The sequence below is a fragment of the Stegodyphus dumicola genome, chromosome 11 (genome assembly GCF_044657685.1).
Source record: "Stegodyphus dumicola isolate Sdum_Otavi_A_Nest chromosome 11, ASM4465768v1".
In the NCBI taxonomy this organism is placed as follows: Eukaryota; Metazoa; Arthropoda; class Arachnida; order Araneae; family Eresidae; genus Stegodyphus; species Stegodyphus dumicola.
In genome coordinates, this window is record NC_140778.1 from 21,409,648 (window position 1) to 21,429,784 (window position 20,137).

The window sequence follows — 20,137 nt, forward strand, 5'->3', positions numbered from 1 at the left end:
GATCGTAATCTTGCTGCTGGTACCTACTACGAAGAGTACAAAACAGTAAATAAAAATAAGAAAAATTAACAAAAATAGAGAAAATAAAGGCGTTTAATTTTTAACACCGCACCCGAAAGCGAAAAGACAAATAATGACAAAGTCATTCAATAAAGTTAAAATTAAAATAAATCCGTATAGAACAGAGTTTATGAATGCTACGAGCGTTGATAGAACCGGCGATCTAGAAGTCAGAATTTTTTTCGCGCTCTTTACCGCTGAGATGCGGTTTCTCCGAAGGGCTTTGCACAATTTTTGGTACACCAGGCTCAAATACAAATTCTAAAGGCGATGAACCAAATGTCGCCAAGCACTAGGTTCTGTAACCTTACGTTTCCTGTTTTAACCAATCGGAGCAAACAGCAGTAGAAACGGTCTGTAGGCTTTGTGAATAAGCCTGTGATATACCGGACGCGTAATGGCAGACCGCACATTGAGTTGAACAGTGTTAAACGAATGTCACATACTGCGCATGCCTAGAAACAAATTTGGCGTAATTATTATGTTGGCGCGATTTGAAAAGAAGATAAATACGGTATGTGGTAGATGTACCGCCATCTGATTGTGAACACATCCGGCGTTTAAATCTTCGTAGAGTATACGTGCAATGTAAAGTAATTACTGTGTAAAATTAGATTTTTTTCCTGCATTGCTCCAACAGCTGGAAAGTTGAAATTTTTGCGAAGTAATGTGAAGCAGTGTTTACATTCAAAATGTAAAATATAATACTTATGAAATTCTGCACATTCCTTTGGAACTGTACAAATTTTCGCTCAGAAAAAGACTGAAATTTAGGATATATTAGTTGAAAATTTATTCATTATACTTTTAAGCAATAAAAACAATTCAGGATTTACCATACGTTCCATTCGTACATCCATAAAGAAACAATGAGGAATATAACAAGTGCTTGCAAATAACACTAAAGAAATTTTACAATTCTTTAATGCTAGTTATTAAATTCTTTGAAATGAGAAAATAAAAGCGCGAATATACGCTAACAAACTAAGCGAGATACTCCAGTTTACAATTACTGAATTATAACATGTAAACAAATTACATTTAAATAACGAATTATTACGAATATATGTAACAAATATTAAATGCACTGTTATTGACAAATTTAAATGAAACGTATATTAGAAAAATAAGCAAGTGCAATCGGCATGGACGTTAAAATAACTAATAAGCAAAGTTCCACAACATTGCAATTTTAAAATCACTCGAACACACTCGACAGCCATGGAGATCACGAATAAGCTAACGTAGGGTTGCTTAGTCGCCAATATTTCTCCCCGCGCCAAAGGTACACCATCAAGCACGGGCAGTAAGCGAAATTCGCTTAACACTGTTCAACTCAATGTGCGGTCTGCCATTACGCATACCGGACTTGGCCGAGATTTTCCTCCTTCGCGACAAGGGATAAATAGTCCTGCTTCGCGACGTCATGTCTTTCAACTATTTTATGGAGGCAACAAAAAGCACCTGTACTTGATTTAACATCTGACAAAGTTTTCACAAATGTGATTGATAATTGCAATACTCACGTGCTAAGTATTCCCTCACTCTCGCTAGGTGCTTCTTCCTTTCGCTTGGTATTTCATTTAGCTCTACTTTGGCCTTTCTTAAGTCTTCTTTGACCATTGTAGTATCCAACAGAGGCCTGTATACGGCATTGTTTTCCTTTACGATACGTGCAGTCTCCATCCTGTAAAAGATCACAAACAGTTATGAATGTCTTGGGAAAGGTACCCGATGTGATCAAGTTTAAACATTGAGATAATGTTAATAAACTGCAAGTTACTGAAGTCTGATTTGATACCATTTTGCATTTTAAATATATGTGACAACAACAGCAATAGCAATAACGAAAAGTAAAGAAAATCTAAAAGAAATCAGATTTTAACGTCGTGTCAACGCGGTTGTTAAAAGTATTTTATGTAGTCGCCGAGCTCGTAGTTAATTAATCTGATTTTGGATTCACTCCTGCTGACGCAACTTTTTTTGTCCTTTCAACATTATTATTAAACATCGTTTTCTATGAATTTATATCACATAAAACTCAGCAGCAATATCACAGTCTATAAACAGTATATCTTTAGAATTCCCTGTAAAATGTTAAGTTATGCTATACATTTTTATAGCCCAGAAAAGCTATTAATATCAATCCTAGCGTCGAATCACTTTTGTTGCCCGTTTTTCACTTTCCAAATAACTAGCCGCTAGCGCTGTCAGCGGTTTAAAATACTTACTATGAAAAAACACACATAATGCTTTTAATTATTCCACCAAATGTCATTTCACAGATCAGTCTAGTAATTATTAATAATTTAATGAATATGAGTTTATTGCTTTGAAATCACTTAGCTTGTTAATGAATAAAAGACAGATTAAATTTAAAAGAAAAATTAATTATCTTACGCATCGCCAAATGGCGACTGGTGCTTGGAAGATAAAAATGTTTTATATTCGGCAGTGGCAACACATTTATTTTTGCTCAGTGACAACGCATTTATTTTGATTAAATTTAAAACAAGAGTACCTTGCGCTTTGCCAAGTGGCAACACATTGCTTTAGATTTCCCGGTACAATGTTTATTTTTCTTAATTAAGATGACTAACACAAAATTTTTTTGTCTGTTATTATGACATTTTGTCTTTATTTATTAAACAACACTTTCTTCACATTTACGCTACATAAAAATCAACGGTGCGATAACAAAACACTTCAAAACAGCATATCTTTCAGACAGAGTGTTAAGTGTTGCCATGCATTGTTTTTATATTAGCTATATTCTTTAAAAATGCCACATGACTATAACAGTTGTTAGTAACATCTTTTTATTGTTTTGTTATTCTTTTTCTTCTCATGTATTATTATTTTTTTAAAAAAACAGTATATGGCAACAACACTGGGTGGTAACATACTTTTATTTAAAGAGGAACACTGACACAAAAATGATACAGAAAAAAATTGTGAGGATCGAGTCTGATCCCCCATAGCACAAAACATTCTCATGTTACGAAAACATATTTATTTATTCTGAGGCTAGGAATTGATTTAGTTTTAAAAGTACAATTTATTCCTTTTAACAATTTCCCAACAGTGTCATCAAAACACTATAAATTCTTTACATGTTTTAAAGAAAGATGATTCATTTATGTAGAGATTATTAAATGGCTAATTTTATTATTGAATTTTTAATACAAATTAACTGAAATTAGAAACTGATTTTGTAAAATATTTTAATTATGAATAATTCAATTTGGGGGCTATTGGATGTTAAAAAATGATCGAAAGATTTTTAATATCTTAAAAATAAAAGCAAAGTTTTCAGTTTTAATATTTTGTATTAAAAATTCATTTTAATTTCCTTGCTCAGTTTTAATATATTCACGAATTCAGGTTTAAAAACAAAATAAGTTGTATAAATAGTTTCAACTTTTCTGATTTTATCATTGTAACCATAGGAGAAGGATTTGACACTATCTGTGTAAAATAAATAGGTTTTAGGCCATCCCAACACCTTCACATACTTTCACTGGAAGTTTCCTCTGTATATATACTGGGATGTGACACTAAGCAGTTGAGAGTACGTATTTAAGAGCTTAAAGGGATATTGTAACTAGTATTTCAAATCCTGATAACATCCCATGCGTTGTCGGTGGGACCTAGATAGGATGTCCTAAGGATATACTGGGATGTGACATTAAGCACTCGGGAGGACGTGTTTAGTAGGAAAGTGGGATCTTACGGGAAGTCCTTAGGATGTAGTAAGTAGGACTTTAAATCCTAATAACATCCCATACCTGTCGATGGGACATAGCTAGGATGTTTCTAGGATATAATGGGATGTGTTTAGGAGGTTAGTGGGATATCCCTAGATGTCCTCAGGACGTAGTAAGTAGGAGTTCATATCCTAATAACATTCCGCACGCTGTCGATGAGACTTAGTTAGGATGTCCTGAGGATATCCTGGGATGTGACATTAAGCACTCGGGAGGAGGTGTTTAGGAGGCTCGCGGGATATTCCGGGATGTCATGAGATGTGCGCATATCCCGCGAGCAACATCCTCGGGATATCCCAAGGATATTTTTGTGCTATGTGGGATATAGTACCACAGGTACTACTACTACTACTACTACTGATAATAACAATAATAATAATTCTTTTTAAGGAAATGAATATTTTTTGTGTTGGTTAACATTTAACATGCCACAGTCTGTTACCGTAAGTTATTACGTAAACATTTATTACTCTACAGGGAGGAAGGTCGTAATAAACTGGACTAAAATTTCGCCTGCGATCCTGTTATCGGCATAAGGTTCTCAACCCCTTCTGCTCCATACACTCCTTTCACCTTTGCTAGAACCTTCTTCTCAACTCGAAAAACACATAAACATTTTTTTTTTAAATTTAGAATATTTTAAAGTGCTCTTTAAATTAAAGAAAACGTATAGAAAACGTTAATAACAGCCGAAACTTCAATAAAAGTAGGGTTTTTTTTTTTTTTTTTTTTTATATATATATATTCATGAAATAAAAATAAATATTTCACAGGTAAATAAAAAGTTGACGGAATTCTTGCCCTGAAAATACGAAATCCCCCATGGTGGGCGGAATTCCCATCTTATTAAGAAGCCCTGTATTAGACAATTGATAGTGACAGGCAGTGTAGCTTTTGTATTCTTTTTATTTATCTTTTACATTTCTTTACCTTTGTTGCCGCTTGAGCAGCCAGCCGCCTAAAAGAGTTATCATAAAGAAGAAGGAAAAAATATATATACAGAAAAAAAAATTCTTAAAGGTTTCAGATTTTAAATTACTTCCAAAGGAGCGTTGTTTAACGTTTTATATGTTACCTTTATTTATTAAATATCTTGTTTCGCGCACTTAAACCATAAGATCCAGTGCAACAGCACTATTGCAAAATAATTTTAAAATTGAGCTTATCTTTAGAATTTCCGAAACACAGTCTCACGCGTTGGAGACAAAAATGTTTTCTCTGTACAACGTTGACAATGCTCGCTTTGAAATCCTTGAGTTTGTTAATCAAAAATTGGTTAAAGTTTTACATAATAAGAAATCGATAATAAAACAAATTCCAAACTCAAATTTGGGCTTCCAGATGCCCATATTCGTCGTAGCATTACGTCATTCAAAATTCTATGGCTCTAGGTACCGTTGTTTCATTACGATGCTAGAAACATACATACAATTACGTAGATTTTAATTTCTTCAACTATAATACAGGGAGATAATATTTGGTAGCAACGCTTTGAAAAGTAATAATGCCTTTTAAAGTTTTCAGCGCATAATACCAAAACAAAATTAATAGTCCTTCAGGGCAAATTGCCCCTTTGGACTAATAAAATCTGAAAGCTTTCATATTTTATATTACGCCCAAAGGGGCTTTTTTTTTAACGTTTCACGTGCTATCTTTACTTATTAAATATCATGTTTTTCGCATTTAAACCATAAAACTCAATTCAACAGCAATATCACAAAATATTTTAAAAAGCCTATCTTTAGAATCTCCGATACCCAGTCTCGCGCGCTGGACATAAAAAAGTTCTTTGCTTTCGTACAGTGTTGTCATTGCTCGCTTTGAAATCGTTGAGTTTGTTAATCAAAAATTCTTTAATGTTTGACATAATAGGAAACAGATAATAAAACAAATTCCAAACTCTAAATTTGGCCTTCGTAATGGCTCTATTTTGGTAATTCAGGTAAATGCATTTTTCACCTGCAGAGGAGGTCCTGATCGACTCTAAATTGAAACTATCGTTTTGATGTTCTAAGGAAATAAATTTTTTACTTCCGAAGGTAGTCGTGATGTGCTTTAAATCTGCACAACTGTGTCAGAATTTATTAAAATATAAGTTCAGTTAACGTTTATCGATTTAAAATGTTCACTCCCATTTCGGAATTTTAATATATGTAAATAAATAAACACCGATTTTAAATTTCCAGAAATATATATATTTCACAACTTTCTAAAGGTTTTGTATATAAAATGTGTAATGGTGAAGAAGGGGAGATCTTCAAAAAAATAATCTTTGGAGCTATTCATATAAGCTTCGTTACTCTAATCCCAGTAGATGATTGGTGCCCATAAGCGAAATGTATCAATTAATGTTATTTTAAATACTATATTTTACCAACATCTAAAATTTACGTAATAATTATTCAATAGTTGTATATCAAAAGTTTTCAAATTCTGTAAATTTTAAACGATTGTTTAAAATATGGAAAGTTTTACGCTGCCAAAAACAAATAATATATATAATCCAGAAATATGCTAAATGGGTATCTTCAGAAACTAAAATAAAATTCATGAAACTGTTATAAGAAAAGAATACTTGTATTTTTAATCTTCGGTATTAAATGTAATTTTGAAAGAAAATCCTATTTTCCAATACATATTAGACATTAATATGAGAAAACGTTTCTATCAGTTACCAAAAGATGGCAGCACTATATTTTTAAAATTATTTGAATTTGGGAGAAAACGTTTCTATCTTTTAACAATAGATGGCAGCACCTCAGAATCATTGAATTATTTGAATTTCATGTGCGAAATTGAACGGAAATATGAGGCACCTAAATTATAAATTTAGAATTGATAAAAAGAAATAAAATTCCCCCCCCCCATTATTTTTATATTTCCGTTCAGGAAGACTTAGTGAAAATAAATTATTATTTCTTATTCGATTGGACTGGAATATTCTAAAACCTAAGTTTTTGCCGTGCGTGTTTTAGAGTAGTGCTGCCATCTATGTGAAGAAATGAGTAATGAAGTACAGATCAAAATTACAAATGCATGCAATAAAATATATCTTTCATTTCTACTGTTTTAGTTCTTTTCGTAATTATTGGAAATTTAATCAATGTTTTTATATTATTTCAGCAGCTATGTAGCAGTTAAATAATGATAATTTCTCCTTCAAAACCTTCTAAAATTGACAACTAGAAACCATATTCCTTTTTCAAAAGTCAATTGATTGCATGGCTGAGCGAAGGACTTTTACAACAGAGGATTAAGCACATAATTTTTAGTCACAAGTTTAGTGTTTTTTAACTGAAAACTTTAATTTTTTAATAAATGCTAATTTCATCTCTTCAGATAAATCGAAATAACCTGGTTAGTGATTCTAACTACCGTATGGAAGGTCAGTGGTTCGAATTCCGGCGAAGGTATCGATGTTTGTATATGTATAGTGTCTGTGCGGAGTGGGGTCACTCTAAATATGCTGCCAGCCAAAAGTCCTATAGAGGTTGGTGGTAGGGGAAGAAGAGGTGAGAAATCCTTCGACTCATCCTACTGGGGTGCTCTCCATCAAAATTGGGGGGGCACCCCAGTAGTCACCTGGAAGTCAAGACTCTTGCCACACAGAATCTCAAAGATAAACACTAAAAGAGAAGTCATAGGTGTAAATCAAACCACGTATTTCCTACACATAACTAGGTATTTCCTTTTGTAACTATATTATCTTCTAAAACTGAGAGTGTTTTGGAAAATCAAAGGTTTTTTGGCATTGAAGGCATCCACTTTTAGAACTACATCAAGACATTCCTTTACATCTTATGATGATAATATTTGTATTAATGGTGTTAATATTTGTATTTGAGTAATTTTGAGTAATCGAAGAGGTGTTTTGAGTAATTTATATCAAAGTAAGTTTTCTGACTCTTGCAAAACATATCTACAGAAAACATACATTCTCATTGCTTGGTTGTCAGCATAAGATGCAAAACTTTAACATTTTCCTACAATTAGAATCACCAAGTTCAATCATCAGCGGCCGAGCGGTAAAGTCGCTGAAGACTGGTAGTTCGGTCCGAGGCTCGAATCCCGCAAACGGGTTGGCTGCATGGGCCCCTTCGTGGTTTTCCCCATGTGCAATGTGTATACGAGTCAGTTCCGATTAGAAAGTCTTCCACGAAGGCATCCCTCCCGCCAGGCAGATAGCCGTAGTGTGCTTTGCCAAAATTAAATACACCACCACTCATCTATATGTATACATAAAGAGAGAGAGAGAGAGTGGGAGGAAGAGACTAAATGTGAAAAAGAATTTCATATTACTTTTTAATTAAAGATTTCACATTTTAATTAAGGATGCATTACAGATTTACATTTAATTAAAGATAATTTATTTGTGTATAAATTCTAATACATATAGTGTACTGCCTCGACTGTTTCGCCCTACCTTTTTATTTTACTAATTTTATTGTCCAAAAATTGAAAATCGATATTATGAGAACAATTCAGTATCCGAAGGATGCGGTTACTGTTAAAACATAATAAATGAAGAGTAGTCATGAATAAATTATAGGTAAATATTATAATTTTAAGTGACACAGCCCAACCGGAATAGTGGTTAGTGATTCTAACTACCGTACGGAAGATCGGTGGTTCGAATTCCGGCGAAGGTATCGATGTTTGTATATGTATAGTGTCTGTGCGGAGTGGGGTCACTCTAAATATGCTGCCAGCCAAAAGTCCTATAGAGGTTGGTGGTAGGGGAAGAAGAGGTGAGAAATCCTTCGACTCATCCTACTGGGGTGCTCTCCATCAAAATTGGGGGGGCACCCCAGTAGTCACCTGGAAGTCAAGACTCTTGCCAAAGATAAGTGAAATCTTGAATTTGGTGGGCTTGTTCTCATCTTACTGTCGGATCACAACAACAATAATATTACATTCGAATAAGAATATATAATAGTATTTGCATTACTATATTGTTGCGTTTTTTCCTTCCTTGACGTTCGTACGGGGTTCGTGCGTATTTGGAGTGAATAACGACGACACTTTATGAAGTATCGAAGCATACTTTATTTACCAGTATTGTAAGGACAGCTCCAAAACACGTTTTACAGTCGTCGATGAACTACTATAAACACGCTGACACGATCAGCGACACAACCTGCAGGTTATCATGCTATCACGGTGGAGACAGCTTCCTGCAAAGCACCCGACTCTGCTTGGTCGTTCTCGGAACTCCACGCGTACTCTCGAGACTCTCCACGCTACAACTCGCGATGCACGACACACGAGCACAGCCCCCGACTCTTCGGTTCAGTCGTTCCCGGAGCTCAACACGCTCTCTCGACGATGCACTAACCGCGATACACTAACAGACTCCTTCAGTGCACTCGACGACCCACTCGGCACTCGTTGCCCGGCTGTCAACGCGATCCACTCCGCAGGAATTGACTCGCAAGACGAGACACCAACTCGTCTAACGATACTACTAACTCTCCGCGTACCAGCAGGGTTTAGCTTTTTGCTGGTGTTCGAGAACATTCTGGGCTAAACCGGTAAAAATTTGTTCCAGAAGGTTCTCCCACCGTCCGTGGTATATCGCTAAATGGGCGATTTCTCGCCAAATGTGGCAACCCTGCCTTCCCTTGCTATTTTATGGCAACCCTAAAACTGCTTTGCGGGGAAGCCGTCTTACCGCGCCTTTACATTTCGTAACAATATCTAATAAGATATCTTCATTTCTACTTCCCTGTAACTTGAACCTTGTCCGTTCTTAATGTTGTCTTTATTACTTGCTTTGGACTCAAATCATTCGCAAATAATTCGAAAAGGTGAATGTGTAGCTCACTCGACGAAATCGCAGGCTGAATGTCAATTCGTGCTTGCTTGCCTGTAATAAATATGCTCTTATATTAAGCTGGCAGAAAGTTCAACAGTTAGAAGGGAAAAGCTCGGCGGGGTGTTCGCAGGTAGTTGCTGGGGTTTACCTTCCTCAGTAAGATAGAAATTTAAATTCGTAGAAAATATGAAATAAAAACCAATTCATCTATACGGGTTCAAAATTCTGGCTTCGAGATGTTCGGCTGGAGGGATAGGTGTGTTCAGAATTTGGTAGCTGTAGGTGTCGCCGCTTTATTCATGTAAAAACATGAAGTATTTTATTTACGTCAGTGGCAACACGTTGCTTTGAATTAGCTAAGTTTGCTGATTAAATTGCAAGTATAATATCTTGCATTTTGCCGAATGGCAACAGTCTCGAGCGTTGGAGATAAAAATGTTTTATTTTCAGTGTTGCCACAGCTCCCTGAAAAATCGCGAAGTTTATTAATAAAATGTTCTTTAAATACGTACAAAATATGATATAAATTAAAAACAAATTCAAAATTCTGGCTTCGTAATGTACACGTTCGAGTGAAGGGATAGGTGTGTTCGAAATTTGGTAGCTCTAAAGTTGTCGCCATTTTACTCATGTAAAAACACGTTACATTCTTAACTCACATAAAAACATAAAGTATGCAAGACAATCAAATCTACATTTACAACATTAATGAGAAATTTCAAAATAAATGCTTTAGACCCTAAAAGAACACATCAGTGCTTAATAAATTAAAATTGATAATAAATAATTTTAAGCTTAGGCAGCCTTTAAAAGATCAATAAAAAATTAAACAACATTTTTCAAAGATAAACAGACAAACTAAGTCAAAACACACAGACATAGGAAAAAAATAGCAAAATAAACTCACCTTTCTCTTTTGATGTTTTTTAGCGATAGCCAAAGCAAAGAAGGTGCATTTTTTTTTTTATTTTTTATTTTTTATTTACTGAATCGTCAAGATTAGGGAATTTAGGGAATTTTAAACTATTGTTCTTTGCTACTGAAGTAACGAATTTTAAATCTTTCTAAATTAAAGAATAAGTAGAATAACAAACAAAATGCAAGCTAACTTTAAGAACAGGTTTTCAGTGAATGTGTTATTAAAAATGTTACGTTACGATGTATGTACCACGAATTATACAGCAGAAATGAAAAGTAGTGAAAATGCAAACTAGATTAACATTTAAAATGAATATGTACAACCAACTTAAGCGCAAAGTTAAGATGCTTAGGAGGATTTTTCTAGCGTAGCAAAAACATTTATCAGAATAACAAACCTTTGACTCATTCCCTGTAGACCTACATTCCGGTTGCAGTTAAGCTACTTTGTTGCACATGTAGCAGAAGAGCACAAATCTGTGGGTTTATTTATACACACACAAATCTGTAACTTTGTTTAATTACTTTAAATTTAGATTAAGTTTCCTTTACACAGGTGATAATAATATGATTTAGTTTAATTTCCGGAAAAAATCGGGAATTTCACAAAGAATGTACAGGGATTGGGAATTAAATAGTGGAAAACATTTGGTGATAACTTACGAAAAAAAAAAAGAAAAAAAAAAAAAAAAAACCTATCTTAGTTAATATTACAAAACGCAATGAGCTAAAAAAATAATATAGCATGGACGCACTCAGATGACTTTACAAGGGCAAAGGAAAAATTATATTCCTTCCTGCCCTCACGCGATATCAAAGAGCTGCCAAATTTTACCCTATTTGCATGCGGTGCCTTTAAGGGAACTCATATACCTTAAAACCCATAAGATCTTCGAATATGTGACTGTCGCAAGAATTAACTTATTTATTTTAAAATCAATTACTTCCAAATTTTTACAGCTGACTACATAATATAGCTGCTTTCTGAAATAGTAACCTGAAAGTTTGTGTTGCCACAAATATTTTTATAATTTAATCCGCTCTGTGACAAAATGTTTCGTCAAGTTTCCACCTTACGCGCACAGTTTAAAACATTCTGTTGCATAATTTGATTTCATATTTAATATATAGCTTTTATAACATTTGGAAAGTACTGTGAACCTAAAATTCTAAGAATTTCATTTTAATTTTTTATTTTATTTGAAGTTGAGTTTATAAAATGTATTTTATTAAAAAAAATCTGTAATGTTTTCGTGCATAAATTTTTTTAATACTATAATATTCATCAAATTTTTGGTTCAATTAGAAATTAGTGCCCATATAAAGAATTCCATTAAATTTTAAGTATGTACCATTAGCCATTTTTAAAATATTATGCGCGCAAGTTGGAAACATAACAAAAACTTTCGTCACAAAGCGGATTAAATTACAAAGGTATTTGTGGCAACACAAGTTTTCTGGTTACTAGTTTCCAAAGCAGCTATATTATGTAGTCAGCTGTAAAAAGTTGGAAGTAATTGCTTTTAAAATAAATAAATTATTCCAATTCTTGCAACAGTCACATATTCGACGATCATAAGGGGTTTAAGGTGTATGAGCCCCCTTAACGCATCACGCGAAAGCAAATTCTGTAGCATTAAATTTAGAGCAATTTATTATTACGTTTTAAGCATTATTATTAATGCTCAACAATGCTTTAAAACTTTTACTCGAAACGTTGTGTACAGTGAAGTTTTTATTAATTTCGTGAGCTGATTTATTTTTTTAATGTTGATCATTGTTGTGCAATATTTGGGTTATGTTCTCAAATAAAGCAATAAAGTAATTGCCTCACTTTTGTTTAATCCTTATTTAATTATTATTTATTTAATATTATATATAATTTAATCTTTATTGCCAAGTCTCCAAACGTATACCCAACTTTAAAACTGGATTTATTCTTTACGTTTTAATCCATCATTTCTCAATCCCACGCCCACCAGCGGACGAGCGGTAATGTCAGTGAACACTGGTAGTTTGATCCGAGGTTCGAATCCCGCCGATGGGGTGCTTGCATGGGCACTTTCGTGGTTTCCTCATGTGTAACATGTATATGAGCCAGTTTCCGTAAAAAAGCCCTCCACGAAAACATTCCTCACCATTGGCAGGTAGCCCTCGAGGTTTTGCCGTAATCACAAAAACCAAACCATTTCTCCCCATACAATTCACACCGTAGCGAGTTCCACTCGTTCGGTTATTCGAAATATAACTTTGTATATAACTTTTATCAGTAATGTAAGTTAGTTAAGACACAATATTATTAATGAAGCAGTTAAAAAATTCTCATCTCAACACACTAAAAGACACACTTTTGTTTTAGGAGATTATAAAAATTATGTTGTCATTCCCTTCTTTCCATCAATTAGCTATAAAGTTGCACATATTTTACAGAAATTTAACTTTCGGGTTGTTTATTCTCCCATCAATAAAATTCCGAGTTCCATACTCAAGGACCCCATTCCGGATATGAATTCCTGGAGTATTTATAGAATTCCTTGCCAGTGTGGTTTAATTTACATTGGCCAAATTAAGAAAGCCTTAAAATTTCGCGTCAAGGCACATGAGGCATATGTTAGAAAAAAGGGAAACACAGAAGTCTTCTGTTGCTCAACATTGTTGGTCCGAAAACCACACTTTCAATTTTTCTGCTGCCAAAATTATTCAAAAAACATCTTCCATTGGAGAACTGGATTTTCTAGAGGCATTTCACATTCAAAAAAATCTTTCTGTTCTAGTTAACGATCCTAATTCCAATCCATCTTTGCCTTCGGCCTTTAAAGAAATTATGTTTTAGTTCTAGTTTCACCAACAGATGGCGCCACTAGCTTACTTTATGTCCAGGCTTTCTTATCTTATCTAATCATTATTTCCTATCTTGTTCTTCTGCGGTTTTGCAGCTGAGGATGGTGGTTCGGTAAAACCATCAAAACTAGTCCTGTGAAATTTTTGAAAATATAACGCTGATTTTTGTTGTTTGACTTATGAGTTAATGTAAGTTAAGTTAGCCGACCAACCGGGACAGTGGTTAGTGACTGGGTTTGCTGTACCAAAGCGTCCGGGTTCGCATCCCGAAAAAGGCATGGATGTTTGTAAATGTATAGTGTCTGTGCGGCAGGAGAGAGCTCTACATATGTGGCTACATATATTCCTCTCGAGAGGCTGGGATAAAGAAAGAGGGGTGGGTGACCCTCGGATCCGTCCCTCCCGGAATGCTGTCTGAAAATTGGGGGGGGTGGAACTGAGCTAAAGGCGGGCTGTCACCGGTATGGTGCTCAAGGCTGTTGCCAACGGCTATCGCAGAAATAACAAGTTATGTTAGTTAATTTCAATATAGCAAAACCATGACGGCTGTCTACCTATGAGACTGGATGCATTCGTGGAGGACTTTGTGAGGGAAATTCTTTCGTATTCTAGAGAAACACGGAAAAGAACTATGGCGGTCTGGATTTTAATCCGAGCCAGAGTGAACTACCAGTATTCAGAGGTCTCGATCTCTGGTGGGCTTTTGTCATTGATGTAAGTATCATAATATATCTCTAGCAACGGATGTTCTGCTACTGACTCGAATGAAACGGAAGAAAATTATGAATAAAAAGATCATAGCTATTTAAGTGAGTAGGAGCACCATTTTAACGTAATCAGTTTTTTGTTTCCAACAACTGCGCTAATTTTGTTACAAGAAAAATGATGACTAAGCATTTTTAGAACTCCGACTCATCCAAGTCTCCCAATGGCTCATGTGAGTTGCATTTTAAGATGAAGCACATTTATGTATAATCATTGTGAGGTGGGTTATATATGAAGCTAACGTAATGTACTAGTTTTCTTCCATGTCATATATTATACAGCCGCAAGCTCCTAACCTATATATTCTATCGTATTATTCAACTTTTCTTAAATTTGCTTGTTGTTCAATTATTTACTGATATTTAACAGTATAGCAAAATTTTGTTCCATTTCATTCGGTTCTTTTTAATCCAAAGAGGCTTTGTCCTTGAAGGACTATTGTTTTCGTTTTGCGATTTTGCGTCGAATCACTCTGAATGACCGTTTCTCTTTTCAAACTGATGCCACCAAATTTATCGCCCTGTATTATATTTGAAGAAATTAAATGATGAAAAATTTGCATAAATGTAAGTATATTTCTCGCATTGTGATAAGACAACGGTACGTAGAGCCATCGAATTTTGAATGACGTCACCCTCCTACGAATATTGGCATGTGGAAGAGCAAATTTGAAATTTGGAATTTGTTTTATTATCGATTTCATATTTTGTAAAAGTTTAACGAATTTTTGATTAACAAACTCAAGGATTTCAAAGCGAGCCATGGCAACACTTTAACTTTTATCTCCAGCGCGCGGAACTGTGCATCGGAAATTCTAAAGATACGCTCATTTTAAAATTATTTTGTAACATAGCTATTGTACTGAATTTTATGGTTTAAGTGAAAAGAACATGATATTTAATTAATAAAGGTAAAAAACAAAGTTAAAAAAAAACGCCCCTTTGGACGTAATTTTAAACGACCCCTCAGACCTTTCAGATTTATATTTTTTATCTTTTTTATCCACGGCAGGTTTAGCATTTTCTTATATATTTTTAATATATCTGCATTAATAATTTGCTCGGCCATCCAGTTAAAATAAAAATTATACAAAAAAATTTGATGTGTACACCATATGGCTTCCTTGTACAAATTTAAAATTCCTTGTACAAATTTTTGATTTAAAATGCGTACATTTTAAATTATACGCATTTGGTCCTGCATTTCATTTAAACTTATTTCCTCGAATTTTATTAGAGATGTATTTCTCATTGAATTAATTCAATTGAAGACAAGGCAAAAATACATAAAAACACAAAATATCTTCATTAAAATTCGAAAGATATAGCACAGCATTAAACACCAAACACAGTTAAAAGAATTATAAAAACAATTTTTAGAATTAAAATTACAGTTTCTACGCAAAAACAATCAGTTCAGCTAGCCATTTTTTGATGCACAAAAATGAAAGTTTCATTTTGGTCTTCCTCGGAGAAAAGACACTGAAGGTGATGAAACTGAATTCGCTATTCTGCTAAGTTTCAAATGTAAATAAATATGGCTGCTATGGTAAACAAAATTAGCCTTAGCCGCACTTAAACAACTTTTAAATTTTTGATAATTTTACAACTACTGCGTACAGATTAGGCATAGAATCCTTAAACGGAAAATAAGATTAACATAATTCGATCATTTTTTAAACTAAAAACGCGCAATTTACCAACTATAAGAACAAAATAAAAAAATGAGCGAACGGAGTAGAGTAACGGAGTGGGTATATAAAATAGATATTTATATACTTTTGTACGGCTGATTGCAACCAAAAAGGAAGGTGAACATCTACTAATTATAGCAGTCCTATATACAAAGTTTCAACATTCTTTGAAGCTACTCGTTTTTGAGTTATGCGAGATACATACATACTTACGTACGTACAGACGTCAAGAAAAAATATCTCTTTTAAATGCATTTTAAATTAATTTTATAATTTGTTTGGGGAGAAACAGTCCTTTATTCTGTACTTACGTACAGATGTCATTCAAAAGCATCTTTAAATTGCATTCGATAGCGGTCAAAATGGATATGTTCTTTGAAATATGATACGCGGAATTTTTCGTGATTACAATACTTTCTTTACTTCGTATAAGAAAGTAAAAAGGAAAAAAAATCTCTAACCATTTTAAACTATTTTAATAAGTCCAGCTAGTAATATTTTATAAAAAATGCTTAATATTCCTAATTAGATATCTCATGTTTAAATGCATTTTTATTTAAATCACTTAGGTTAAAATGTAGAAAAAAAATATTCGTAAAAACCATACGTATTTGTTTGTCAGTCGCCTGGCTTGTTAATCAATAGCAAACAGATTAAATGTGGTAATGCTTAACGCGCTGGCGCGTGGAAGATAAAATAATTTGATTTCGGTCAGTGACAACACATTGCTTTTAAACAGCCAAATTTATGGATTAAGTTTGAAAGATAAATATCTTATATTTTACTGAACGGCAACTGGTATTTTGAAGATAAAAATATTTTATGTCGAGCTGTGTTGTTTTAAATCGCAGAAATTGTTAAAAAAAAGTTACTTAATTTTGTACCAAATATGAAACAAATCGAAAACAAATGGCTGAGGTTCACATGTTCAGGGGGGCTGCATAAATTGTTTGTTTCAAAATTTAGTTTCTGTAGGTACCGCTATTTTTGCACATAAAGCTTAAATCCGAATGATAAATATATTTCGTTCTGCAGAGTGGCAATCACTTCTTTCATGTTGTATCTTCTGAACAAATTTGAATTATAAACATCTTACAGTTACCATGGAAACGGCACAGACCTTTTAAATCAGTGAATTTTTACTTAAAATTTTTTTTTTAAATTCTTCCACGACATGAAATAAATAAAAAAAAAGTAAACAAAAAACATGAAAGCTTTCAGATTTTATATTACGCACGAAAAGGCGTTTTTTTAACGTTTCGTAAGTTACCTTTACTTATTAAATATCTTATTCTTCGCACTTAAACCATAAAATTCAATTCAACGGCAATGTCACAAAATATTTAAAAGAGGATATCTTTGGAATTTCTGACTCTCAGTCTCGCGCGCTGGAGATACTTTTTTCCCCCGTTCAGTGTTGCCCCTGCTCGCTTCGAAATCGTTGAGTTTCTTAATCAAAAACTCATAAATGCTTTACAAAAGATGAAATAGATAATAAAATAAATTCAAAGTTCCAAAATTGGGCTTCCAGATGCCCATATTCGGCTGGACACGTGTGTGATTCAAAATTTGATGGCTCTAGATACTGTCGTTTATATCACAATGCGAGAAACATAAATACATTTATGCAGATTCGTCATCACTTAATTTCCTTGAATATAATACAGGGCTCTAATATTTGGTGGCAACAATTTAAAAAGTGATTCCTCGTTTATAGTGAACGAAGCCAAATGCCAAAACGAAGTTAATAGTCCTTCTGTTCAAATTCCCCCTGAGCATACATACAAATTCCTCACATTATATTCCTCACAATGTATTTTATTAAAAAAAATCTGTAATGTTTTCGTCCATAAAATTTTTCAATATTAAAATATTCATCAGATTGTTGGTTCAGTTAGAAAATAGTGCCCATATAAAGAATCCCATCCAATTTCAAGTATGTACCATCAGCCATTTTTAAAATATCATGCGCGTAAGGTGGAAACATGGCGAAATATTTTGTCACAAAGAGGATTAAATTACAAAAATATTTGTGGCAACACAAATTTTTTGGTTACTATTTTCCAAAGCAGCTATATTATGCAGTCAGCTGTAAAAAGTTGGAAGTAATTGCTTTTAAAATAAATAAAATATCCCAATTCTTGCAACAGTCACATATTCGAAGATCATGAGGGGTTTAAGGTGTATGAGCCCCCTTAAAGCAGAGGTTAATTAGTTTTATACTTGTTAATTCCAATTACTTCACGTTAAAGATTGTAGAACAAATTAAATGCCGATAAACACGAATTAGCATCTGTGCGTCTAAAAAGCTGGCAACAGTTTCATCTTTTTCGTCACTCTTGCAAAGAAAGAGGTCACTTTTAATCGAATCGTTGCAAAATGGTGACATCTGTCAAAAAAATTCCATGGACCGCAACGCGGTTAAAAGCCCGGGGTTTTTCTGGTCTCCTTAATATCGCCTCAGACATCTGGCAGACGAACGAAATATTGAGCAATGTTCCTTGGAGTCACGTAGTGAATTCACAACTTTTTTTTTTATTATTATTATCAGTGAGTTACCCAAAACATAAGTTGGGTTATTTCATGCTTGGACTGAGATTTCGGAAGAGAATTTCGAAAGAATGTTTAGTTGCGACAGTATGGTGGAGGCTGAAGGTACTGCGGTAACACAAAAGCCATTAAAAGGAATGGGAAAGGATCTTACGAAAACTCTGCGGTAATAAGTTTCGGATCAAGGTTACGTATTTGTTAATTTTATTACCTTGGAATTCCTTTTATGAAAATTACAAAAGAAATTTTTTTTACCAGAGTTGTAAGAGATGAATTCCTACGTGGCGAACGCGAAGTGGTTTGATATATGACTAGCGGAAGACCCCGATGACAGATAAGTTAGATTCAGAGAAATGTGTCTAACAGCAGAGAGAACGATATCTCTGTAATTCTTCTCTCATAACGATGCAAAATGTAAGATGCATAGTCAGGCATTTTTCAGCCTGATGCGATATGAAACCCACACAAAAAAATGCGATGGAAAAATACTCTCAAAATATCAGCAACAATGGTTTTAATGCATTTTGTCTTCCTAATCAAATATTCGTAAAAGCTAAGGTTCCAGGAAATATTTCACCTACATTCAATTTTAAATTAAATTTGGCAAACAATTTATCATAATTGATCAGAAATCAAAAACGCGAACAAAGTAGCAAACACACAAACAGGCATTCTTCTTTATATATATATGTTACCGTAAAAGACCAAAATTGGAGAATGTCGACTTTCACCGGAGAATGTCAACATTCACCAAATATGTCAGTGAAAGCTCGAATATTACATTAAATTCCATTCTTGTACATTAGAACCCTCACCGGTGTATGTCGACAATCACAGATATGCTCTGGTGTAGGTCGAAAAGAGAGGAGTATATATACATGCTTGTCATTACAAAAGGAAGTGTTCCACAAATAAATGCAGTTGTAAAAGCAAGGGCCTCTTGCGCAATTCAGAATGTCGTAATAGTTTAAATCGTTGCAATAAATAAGATTTGAATCACATAATTTGGTAAGATTATAACTTCTATTATTTTCCTTTCTCGTTTTGAATGTACTGTGTGTTTTAAGTTCTTATGTTCTTAAGTTCTTATTCTGAGTCTCAAGTGCGTTTTTTCGCGAATGAATTACGGAGAAGGAAATATAATATTCTTATATGTTCAATATTCACCATTAGTACATGGTGAATGTCGACATTCACCGGTGTAAGTCAGAAATAAGGGTATTTGGAAAATATTTCGGACATACACCAAGCGACTATGGGAATGTTGACATTCACCGGTGAAAGTCGACATTCTCCAGATTTCGGTGTTTTACCGTAACATATGTTTATAGATTTTGTAAAAGCTACAAATTTTTGATTAACAAACTCTACAATTTGAAAGCGAGCAGTGCCGACACTTTTCGAAATGAAACATTGTTATCTCCAATACACGAGACTCGCAGAAATTTTTAATAGTATAGATTTATAAATTCGTTCTTCTTTAAATTATGTAAAAATGGAAAAAAAATGTTAAGTAAATAAAAAAAAATTCTGAAAGATTTCAGATTTTGCATTACGCCCAAAGGGATACTTTTTGAATGTCTTGTGTGCCACCTTCATTTATAAAATATCTTGTTCTTCGCACTTAAGTCACAAAATTCAGTTCAACAATAATATCACAAAATAATTTTAAAATGAGCTTATCTTTAGAATTTCCGATACACTGTCTCGCGCGCTGGACATAAAAAT

The 20,137-nt window shown here is 33.8% G+C and overlaps 1 protein-coding gene across 2 annotated transcripts in view; it reads right to left on the reverse strand.

Annotated features, from left to right (window-relative positions):
* Positions 1–20,137, reverse strand: part of LOC118195459 (clavesin-2-like) — a 233,562-nt gene that overhangs the window by 49,887 nt on the left and 163,538 nt on the right. For both annotated transcript variants that reach the window (XM_085826575.1, XM_085826576.1), the window contains one exon: positions 1,587–1,747. In XM_085826575.1, the coding sequence (XP_085682701.1) occupies positions 1,587–1,746 (160 nt within the window). In that variant the 5' untranslated portion in view covers position 1,747. The remainder of the gene's footprint in view (positions 1–1,586; positions 1,748–20,137) is intronic.